The sequence below is a fragment of the Hipposideros armiger genome, unplaced genomic scaffold (assembly GCF_001890085.2).
Source record: "Hipposideros armiger isolate ML-2016 unplaced genomic scaffold, ASM189008v1 scaffold_971, whole genome shotgun sequence".
Classification (NCBI taxonomy): Eukaryota; Metazoa; Chordata; class Mammalia; order Chiroptera; family Hipposideridae; genus Hipposideros; species Hipposideros armiger.
Window position 1 is genome coordinate 94,055 of NW_017732321.1, and position 10,933 is coordinate 104,987.

The window sequence follows — 10,933 nt, forward strand, 5'->3', positions numbered from 1 at the left end:
GAATGAGGAGCAGTCAGAAGAAGGAGCCAAAGGGGAGGGTGGGACACTAGACTAATTCTGCAGGCGGGGTGCTCCATTACTTCCGGGGAGCTGGCACCACTTAAGGGGCCTCAGCAAGATCGATGGAAGGAGAATGTAGAAAAGATAAATCTTTTAGGAAAAAAGTAGTTAGAGTAAATTAGATGGTATGAGAGCAAGATAATTGATCATCTTCATAGCAGTTTCATCTTCCTGGGCCAGATTTTGAGCTGATTTGTATTGTTTCTTAGTCTTATAAACATATGCACCCTCTAAGCAGCAGCCCAGATTTATAAGAATATTGTTGCATTCAAATGAGTTCATTTGGATAGAATTGGCCTTTTTCTCCTTATTTTCATCGATATGCTCTTTATGATTCCTAATATCCCTCAAATTATGCACAGAAGTTTTGATTTGGCAAATGACTGCTTTAAGTTATCCTTCTACTTGGAGTCTTGCATGCCTTAGAAATGCCCCGTTTTTCTGACGTTGATCTTCATAGCTCCCATTAACTCTGTCCTTCACAGACTGATAGTCTATACTTCACTCTTCTTTTTTCCCCCCAGCCATACAAATGAGTACCTTCTTGAAATTTTAACTGGTAACTATTGTCCCTGCTCTATCAGTAAACGTTTGGGCCTGTCACTTGACACCTCTCATTCTTCTGATAGCCTATTTAATTCTTCTTATTGTCCTAAACCCTGATCCTTGACTTATGCTAATATCATCTTCAGTGATTTTTTTACCCCCCCATACTTAAGAAATGAGAGGTAGAAGCATCCTTGAAATTAGATCCCACCTCCAACATTATTTTAGAATTACAGCAAGTCTGAGCTGAATGGGTACAGAGAGATCCACATCCCCTCATTTTATGGATAGTAAAATTGAGGTGCAGAACAGAGACTTACCATGCCCAAGGTCAGAGACCTAGTTGGAAGGAGAGTAGAGATTAGAACTCAGGTGTTTTGCTACCTAAGTCACCACACCTCTGATTATACTGTGCTTCTTTCTAATGCCTTTATAGGCACACTATAAACCATAAAGATTTTATAAATATACTAACATTAGTTATGATCACCATGTCAAAATACACAAATGCTGGCATTGTGTCATCTATTATCTAAAGCAGGGATTGGCAAACTGTTTTGTAAATAGCCAGGTAATAAATAATTTAAGCTTTGCATGCCACATGGTGTCTGTTTCAACTGTTCAACCTTCCCATTGTAGCCCCAAAGCAGCCATAAATGATAAACAAACAAATGGCTATGGCTATGTTCCAATAAAATTTTATTTATAAAAACAAGTGATGGGCCAGATTTGACCTGTAGTTTGTTGTCCCCTGATCTAGAAGACTTGTTGTTTCCCTCATTTCATCCAGGTAGACACAGTCCTGAGGTCTATCATTACTGGACCCAGCCAGTGTATTTGACACTCAGTTGATGACCAGACATCTTAGGCATTCATTTCTGTCAGATTAATAAGAACACGCTGACAAAGTTGTTTGTGGCCTTTAACTGAAGCTGTAGTTTTTCTATGAATGCATTTTTATGGAGTGAAAGTTAAAACAAGATATAGTGACTGAATCCTAGAGTCTTGCTTAGGAGTTGGGTGACCTTCAGTGTGACCTTACATTTACCTCTCCCTTCTCTCCTGACAGTGCCCAATAATTTCCCACAGGAGCTGAAGAATTACACAGTGCAAGGCTTCCGTGTCATTGCCCTTGCCCATAACAAGTTGAGGATAGGGAATATTTCAGAAGTGGCGAGTTTATCCAGGTAAGAAACTCAGAAATCGGCACTAGGGCAGGCTCTGTGTGCATGGAGTGAAGGGGCCTGGGAGATGGATGGATGAACAGCTTGAATCACTGGGAAGGCACTTAGAGATGAAGAATCAATCTCATCCAGTCCCCTAATTCAGAGATAGGCAACTGTAAGCCACAATGAGGACTTGATCAGGTCACAACGCTGGTTAGTGGCAGAACCGGGATGGCAGTTGAGATCTCCTGACTTTCAGATGCAGGGAGTTATCTCTATCCTGAATTCCATCATCTCACCAAAAACAACCAACCTCCATCAGCCACAGAACATTATGTGGCTGACTGACTTGGGGTCCTACAGACAAGGGAGTTGAGGGTGAGAGCTGGCACTTTGAAAGTCCTCCAGAGTCGCTCAGACTCAGCTTCTTTCTAGGCTCAGTAATACACCTCCCTCAGATCTGGAGAGGGGGTGAGTGTAAGCTGAGTGCCTTATAGAAAATAGAACTCAACATTCTTAATTACAGTAAAGGGATAAATTGTCCTCATTAGAGGATAATCTATAGGTTATTTCTCCTTTTAATGTTTCTCGGTTTTTAAAGATTGTTTTTGAATTGTCTATGACAAAGCAGTACAGAGATACTGTGAAAAATTGAATAACAAATCATCTATGCATTAGTTATTTTTTATTTTGTGTTTCTGAAAGATACTTATTTATGTAAAATTAGCTCCTCTGCATAAGATATGGATATTTTTGGTTCAACACTACTGTTTACAATATAAGTCCATCTACTCTGTTACGATCAGGAATCATTGTCCTTTTCTCCCACTATATCTATTCCCCAAAACATAGGATTGGATGATCTCTAAAGAGTCTTTCAGCCACGATGCTTTAATCTTCTATATAGAGCCACAAAACTCATTTTGAAATATACGAATGGCACTCTCAGATTTAACATTCAAGGTGCTAGCTATTCTTGAGCAAGCATAAAGACCCATTACACACAGGCTTTTATAATTTTTCAAGTCACAAATTTTAATAACGAATGTTAAGGTCATGTGTAAAGAAAAGATTTATGTAGCTTGACATGCAGTGTAGCCACCACCCAGAAGCCACATACAAATGAAGTTGCGATGTTCTCAATTTAAAAGCCACTAGTGAGATAGACTTTATTATAAATATAACAACATAAGAAAATGAGGATAAAATGATATATTTCCAACCATCTTAGCTTTTCCAAGAGAATTTCAGGAGCCTACTATGCTTCTTGGAATTTAGTTACTGTTTTCAAACAGGGTAAATGAATAGTGTTTTGATATGTTTTGGAATCAAATTATATTCAGCAAAGTTTTCCAATTAGAAAAACCAAAAACGTCTTAAAAACTGACGTCAGAAAAAAGGGAGTAGAAGAGTTTCTTGAGATGATTAAAAAAAAAACTAGCTAAAAAAATAGAAGAAATTTTTTATCAAGATTCCCCCTTTCATTGGTTTAGTAAAGCTCTATCGAGCTTGACTGTGTGAGATGCTCTTTAAGGCACTGAGGAATCAGAAGTGAATAAAATAAAATCCTTTCCCTCAATCCTATCCTAATTGGAGAAAGTAAATAATGAATCAATACAATATTGTCAAGTAGTGATTAAATGCCTTGAAGGAAAAAATAAAGTAGGTTAAGAGGATTAAACAAAAATGACAGAGGATGCCATTTTACATGGGGTGATTAGGGAAGTCTGAGGAGGTGACATTTGAACAGAAATGCTGGTAAAGTCAGGGAGTAAGGCATGCAGATATCCAGAGGAAAAGCGTTGCAGGCACTAGGAAGAGTGGATGCGAGGGCCCTGACTCACACAGGGTTTTGCTAGAAATGTTGTAGAGTTAGGAAAGGCCAAAATGCCTAAAGTGGTGAATGAGGCGAAGAGTTATAAAACTGAGAAGAAAGACAGAATAAATTGGTGAGAAGATTTTTGGACCTTTCTTTTAGTTCTAGTTAATGAGAAAATATTAATCCAATTTATAATGGAAATTCATGAGGTTAAAGGATGGGATTTTAACAGGTTCTGAATTAAGGTAGATTTTCTTTTATAATATTTCCTGAGATCACTAAGGCAGGGTTTATATCTGATTATCTGGGTATTCACCAAAGTGCCTAACATAAGATAAAAAATAAAGCAGTTACTTAGTGAATGAACTTTTGAATGAATGTAGCGACTTAACACGGTACCCCAGAGAGAAGTGTCTTCATTATGTTCCCATCCAACTTTGAATTATATTTCCAAGCTTCCAATTCTGAAAACTATTCAAATCCTTGGCTTATAACATGTACTTACTGGAGAATACAGTTGGAAGCTAAAATGAATGACTCCATATTCAACTATTACTATAGTATGTGGTATGCAGTATATACTTAATAAATGTTTAATAAGCTTGAAATTTTTACAAGCTCAAAAAAGTTCATGGAAATTAAAAAAATATATAAATTATTAACAAAAATTTAAAAAACTGACAGAAGAGTTGGAAGACAAACACATTGTTTTTAAAAAAATAGCTGAAAACTCTTGGGTTGTCAGAAAAGTCATGACGCATTTTTGCACCGAAAAACAGAAAAAATATGGCATGGCTTTTCTGACAACCCAACAGAAGAAGCAGCTAAAAGATATAAAAGTGGTTGCTGCCTCTGGAAAGGAGAAGGTGGTAGGGACAGGGTCTTTTGGTTTTCACTATAAGCTTTTGGGTTCTTTTTTGATTTAATTAATATGTGCATATATTATATCAATAAAACTTAGACATTTTAAAATGAAAAAATAAATCCAACCCTTAAGACTATATAAATAAGCTTTAACATTGACTTTCTCCTGAATCCAAAGAGAGACGGTAGAGTCAGAGTTAACCTTTCTGGGACTTCTCATAATGGAGAATCGCTTGAAAAAGGAAACCAAACCAGTGTTGAAGGAACTGACTGAGGCCCGCATCAGGACTGTGATGATTACCGGTATGTGTTTCAGGAGGCCCAACAAGTTAAATGTATCCCAGGCATATGAAGAAAATCATGGGATTTGGCTGAGCTGATGAGACTGAGGCAGAAATAATAATAATAATAATAATAATAATTAATAATAATAATAATAATAATGCTTTGCTGTCAAATTTGTTACCTGGGGTCCAGTTACCTGGGAACCTGTGTAGCTCCCCCAACACCACCACAAGCTTTGGAGGCAGGAACCATATGTCATTCTCCTTGTCTAAGGCCCCTCTTCCTACTGAGGATCGGCACAGTGCCAGTGGGCACAATAAATGGTTAAACACAAGAATGGATATGTTTTCATCAAGAACCCCAACGATACCTCCGTGTAAAGCGTGTGAGGCTGCTGGACTGTCCTTCAGGGCAAAGGGACCAGGCACGACATGAGATGATCAAATCCAAGCATGGCCCAGCCTGTGTTCTTTTCTCAGCTTAACTGGAATCCTGATCCTAAGGACGATTTTATCCTATCAGATTGGGCCATCTTACCTTCACTGCTAAGACCTGTCAGTCTACTGAGAATTAGTCAAAAGTGCTAAACATTTACTTATTCATCTGTGCATGTTTTGGAAATATGCAATGTTCAGCACATGATGCTGTCAGGGGGGAAATACAGACATAGTGTTTAGCCACTAGGAGTAGGCAGCTTGGACAGAGGAGAAAATAAATAGTTATAAAATAAGGTAGAAAGTGATAAATGCCCCCAAAGAACACCAACAAAGTGGTATAGACACTCGGGGGGCAGGCAGCTCAATTCTGGTTGCCGAGAGGTGTATACATAAAGCAAACCAACTTTCTTTGTCATCTAGGTGACAACCTGCAAACAGCCATTACTGTTGCAAAGAATTCTGAAATGATTCCTCGAGGGAGCCAAGTGATCGTTGTCGAAGCCAGCGAACCAGAAGAGTTTGTCCCTGCCTCTGTGACCTGGCAGTTGGTAGAGAACCAAAAGAATGGACCTGGGAAGAATGTGAGCAATGTTAGAAGGCACTCCGTGGCCTGGTCTGATGGAACACAGTCCTGGCCCAGGGCAGCCTTCCTTCAGCATCACAAGTCGTTACAGTAATAATCCTCCACATCTATCCAGAGTTTTACAGTTTGCAAAGCATTTAGCATTTCCACTAGCACTTCTCAGCCCTGGCTGCACACAGGAGTCACCTGGAAACTTCCAATGCCAAGGCTCTACCAATTAAATCAGAATCTCTGGCTGGGGGCCATCGTCAGCCCTTGCTCCCAGTGAGTCCAATGGGCAGTCATGGTTGAGAGCCACCGATTTACATCCATAATTCCCATTTAATCCTCACAGTTACCCCACACACGTGAGCAAACTCTTCATTTCACAAATGAAATGAAAAAACTAAGGCCTATGGAGAAATTTGCCCAACCTGGCAAGTTGCAGAGCAGGAAATCAAATTCAGGTCTGTTTGATTCCACCCAAATCTCCCAGCATTTAGATTGTGCTGTGCCTGTGATATGCAGTTAACAGGTGTTGGCTTCTCTAGGGAGTAAGCTCCCTGTGCACTTGCAACAGGACAGCTCTTTCATATGAAGGGAATGGCTGCAGCCTGGCATTCCATCACTGAATGAGCACTTCTCTCTTTGTGTGAATTCAAACAGATGGTCCTCCAGGTGATAATTTACAAAAACGCTTCCTTCCTTTAGGCTGGCCAGCCCTTTGGATTAAGTGTAGAATACACCTTTGTTCAGTATACAACCTGCACAACTGTACAGAGCAGTCCTGCCCTTACCCTGTGAATAGGTGTGTTAACTTCGCTCAAACCACAATGAGCTGAATATAGACTTTTACTGAAGTTTTGGTTTGTTGCTGGGAGTAATCACATCACAATCACAGGCTTTCTTCCTCTCTGGCTCCCTGCCACCATACTTTCTTTCCCAGATTCTAGGGAAAACAAAAGGAACCCTGTCCTTGCCTTATGTGGAATGCTTTAGAGCAAGACTTTTGTTGGCTATTTCACCAATGGGAGGGGTGTATCACCTTGCCTTCCAATTCAGCACATCAAAATATTTTTCTTCCAAATACTGTGCTTTCTCTAAGGTGAATTCCTCTAATGAATAAAATTTTCTCACCTATTCTATCTGAATTTAGAATCCTACACAGATGGAAGGAACTCTGAGAAATGTTGCATGAAAAACCATTATCACCTATTGACATTACGAGTGCTTATGCATTCATCAGATGCTTTCCTTGGGGCTGAGCCACATGGGACTAGAACACAGTGATGGGGGAACACTGACAAGTGAAAGACAGGAGGGAAGGATTTCAGGAAAGGAGCAGTGCTGCTGCCGTGGAACATAGGGTGTGAAAGATCTGGGCATGATAGGGAACAGGTTACCTACTGGCGGGGAGAGAAGTTGGGGGCTAATAGGCTCTGAAAAAAGTCTGCCTATTTTACATTGAAGACATTGGGCATGGTTTTTGAAGGAAAGAATTGTAAGTTATCTTAGAAAATAAAAGACTGCACGATGAGAAGGAAGAAGAGGGAAGAATGTCCCCATTCTTCTTGGAATCACTAGTTGGCATCTGGGAATGAATCCTTGGTAGACATCACACATTATCTCCCAATATAGGATCCAGAGCATCACGTTGGCAAGGTGTTGCATGTTTATATAATTTTGGAAAACATTTTGAGTGTCTTCTTCACATAAGTCTAAGTTCCATGGACAAATTACACAGCACGTGTAACGTTTGCTGGCCCTCACATGGCTGTGACATATGAATATACTTCCTTCCATAAAACATAGGAAAACAGAGACATTCTTTAAGGGCTGACACGGAAATGGTGCCTTTTGATTTTAGGAAACCTGCGTTAACATTGGAAACAGTTCAGTGCCTGCTGGAGAGAAAGGGTGCTGTTATCATTTCGCAATGAGTGGGAAATCATACCAAGTGCTACTTCAGCATTTCAACAGCTTGCTTCCAAAAGTAAGTACTGGAGAAATGAAGTGTTTTGTTTCCCTCCTCAAATTAGTGAGGCAAAAAAGGGGAAGGGAATAGTGAAGGTGAGGATCACTGAGGTCGTCTCATAGCTAGAAAATAAACACCCCACAAATGGCTACCGCCCCTTCCAAAATTTCCTGGCCCCGCCCACGCCTACTTGGTCCTGCACATGCGCATGGCTTCCTCTTCAGAGTTTGAGTTCTGGTACTGCCCATATCCCTCCACCCCTCCCCCACACACAGAATGTCCAGGTAGTTCCAAACATGCTGCCTGTTTTGGGGGTCAGCTTCTCGCTGAAAGCCACCAACTCATGTCAGGATGAGCTCTATTCCCCTTCTTGTCTGAATTCTTGAATTAAAGCAGGAGGAAACAAAGGCTCCCTGGTTCATTTTCAAAATCATTTATTATCTTGTCTTCTGTGTGTCCATTTAAAATAGTGCCATCCAGCGTTGTGCTGTCAGGGTGAAGGAGATAAGTGGGGCACAAGCGAGGGCAGCAGCCATCTGTTAGCTGTGTCTTGAGAATTCTGTCATTTGACCAGTCAGGGACCACAGCATCTAGACCCCAAAGGCTCCCAGAAATCTGTAGTCCAGTTCCTCATTGTAGAGATACGAAAGCTGAGATTCAGAGAGGTTAAGTCACTTGAAGGTTTATGCAGCTCGTTGGGACAGAGCTGAGGACAGAAGCTTGTTTCTCAGCTCCTCATCTATTGCTTCTTTCTGTCTATATTGCAATTGTGGAGACAGCACTTAGCAAAAAAAAGAAAAATTTTCCTTAAGCATTTTTATCCCATATGCTCTGCTGATTTTTAGTTATTGTTATTAATTAGAAGTTTTCCCATCTTAGAAAAAAGGCCTGGAAAGAAGTAATAGAGTTTTGATGGAGGACTGAAAGTGAAAGTTAAATATTAAAGCATTAAATCCCCTTTTTCCCTTTCCTGACATTTGGTCTAATGACACACCACCCAATGCTATATTAAAATAGCAGCCGGAAGTGATTTTTCAGGACTGTTCTTTTATTTAAAAGTGTTCTTCTTTCTAATTTTATTGGAAGAGTTTTTCTCTTTAGGTTCTGGTGAATGGAACCATTTTTGCAAGAATGTCTCCTGGGCAGAAATCAAGCCTTGTTGAAGAATTTCAGAAATTAAAGTATGTGTCACTGCATGAAATGATAGTGTATCAATTATCTACTGTATAATGAATTACCCTGCAACTTAGTGGCTTAGAACACCACTGCTTGTTATTTTACAATTCTGTGGGTCAGGAATCCAGGCGTGCTTAGCTCACTCTCCTGACTCCGGGTCTCTCACAGGGCTATAACCCGGTGTCGCTAGGATTACAGTCATCAGCACTTGAGGGGCAGGATCTGCCACTGGCCTCACTCACGTGTTGTTGGTAGGATTCAGCTCCTTGTGGGTAGTTAGACTAAAAGCCTCAGTTTTTCACTGCCTGTTGGACATTACCCACCCTCAGTTCCCTGCCACATGAGTCATTTCATAAGGAAGCTCACAGTGTGGCAGCTGGCTTTCATAAGAGTGGGCAAAGAAGAATGAGAGAGAGAGAGAGAGAAGTCACTATTTTTTATATCCTCATTTCAGAAGTGACATCCCATCACTTTGTCTATATTCTCTTCATTAGAAGCCAGTCACTAATTGCAGCCCACACTCAAATAAGGGCATTATACAACGTCATGGGTACCAGGAGGTGGGGATCACTGATCCCCAGAGAGCAATTTTTTTGTGGTCCACAGAGCATGTCTCAACGGAAGATCGCCTGCTTGGATAGAGAGAATAGAAACAGTAGGGGCTTGTATAGCTCAGAATGAGAAAAATGGGGAAGTGTGCCAGTTATCACCCAGAATTATTTGAGGTGAGTTAATTGGAAGATATATGAATAATTTCTATTGGGTTGTCGGAAAAGTCATGACGCATTTTTGCAATGAAAAACAGAAAAAATACGTCATGAGTTTTCCAACAACCCAATAGTCTCCTGGGAAAGAGGTGGGATGGCATTCTCACTGTATTTGACCTTGGCGGTGGATGGGTCAAAGTGAAAAAAAAAAAGTCCTTCCTTATCTCCTTCTAAAATATAGATGTCCAAGTCATGTCAGAGTGAAACCATTCTCCTGAGACCAGACCTACCTATTACTTGCCGGGAATGTTACAATTCCTGGGCTGCAGATTTCTGAAAAGTGAAAAGAAACAGAGAAAGTAGTGAAATTCTAGATAATTGCTGATAAATAGTAGGTAGAATCAGGAGACTGCCTTTAACTATTATTTTGTTGTTGTTGTTGCCCAAACATTCTTGGGAAAGTTTCAAAAACTGCCTATTAACTCCTATAATGCCTTGAGTCCGGGTTAGTTACTAGTGTCTAAAATGACTATTTCACTTACATGGTCATTATGTGATATTGGCTGACGAAAGTAATTTTACTCTTCTCAAATGCCTGAGAAATTTTGCCAACTTAAATGCTTAAATGTGAAAAGCTATATTCCCCTAAGGAAAAATCAATTCAAGAAGATACATGCTGTCTAAAAATGAGCTATCTTCTCAATTTCCCAATTTTCTTCTTCATGCCTTTATCATTGGCAATGTACATAAGGTTATCGGAATTTGCTTTCTGAATTCAGGGGACACTAGAATATGAAAGACTCTTTGTATGATATAGAGACTAGAGATGTGCTTTAAGCCTGAAGGAAACTGTTTTCAGCAAATGCACATAGTCATCACATGTACATGAGTGCATACAAATGTTTATAGGGCGATTTTCACATACACTAGCCAAATATTAGGTTGAACCATATGAGTTTGTTTACATTTGACCATTTTCGATCTATTAAAATGGGCACCTCTTTGTCAAGTAATAATAAAATTCTCCCCAAATTTTATTTTCCCATGTATTGATTTTATTATATTGCATGTGTTTTTCGCAAATTACAGCTGAGCCTTTAATAGTATTATCATTAATCAATACCTATAATGTATTATTTACTTATAATAAGAGACAGAGTGTGTCTTGAATCAGAAATTTGGGTTTTTTTGGCAACAGCCTTTAATATTTACTCCTTTATTTATATCATTGTGTTTATACATCAAACAGGTATAATGTGAGCATATTATCTAATTTTCACTCCAAGATGCATTGAGAATATGTGTGTGTGTGTGTGTGTGTGTATATATATATATA

General features: G+C 39.6%; 1 protein-coding gene across 1 annotated transcript in view; it reads left to right on the top strand.

Moving 5' to 3' along the window:
- Positions 1-10,933, top strand: part of ATP13A5 (ATPase 13A5) — a 91,478-nt gene that overhangs the window by 46,660 nt on the left and 33,885 nt on the right. Inside the window, exons 16-20 of the mRNA XM_019631025.1 lie at positions 1,676-1,793; positions 4,634-4,758; positions 5,598-5,758; positions 7,607-7,732; positions 8,816-8,895. Of these exons, the coding sequence (XP_019486570.1) occupies positions 1,676-1,793; positions 4,634-4,758; positions 5,598-5,758; positions 7,607-7,732; positions 8,816-8,895 (610 nt within the window). The remainder of the gene's footprint in view (positions 1-1,675; positions 1,794-4,633; positions 4,759-5,597; positions 5,759-7,606; positions 7,733-8,815; positions 8,896-10,933) is intronic.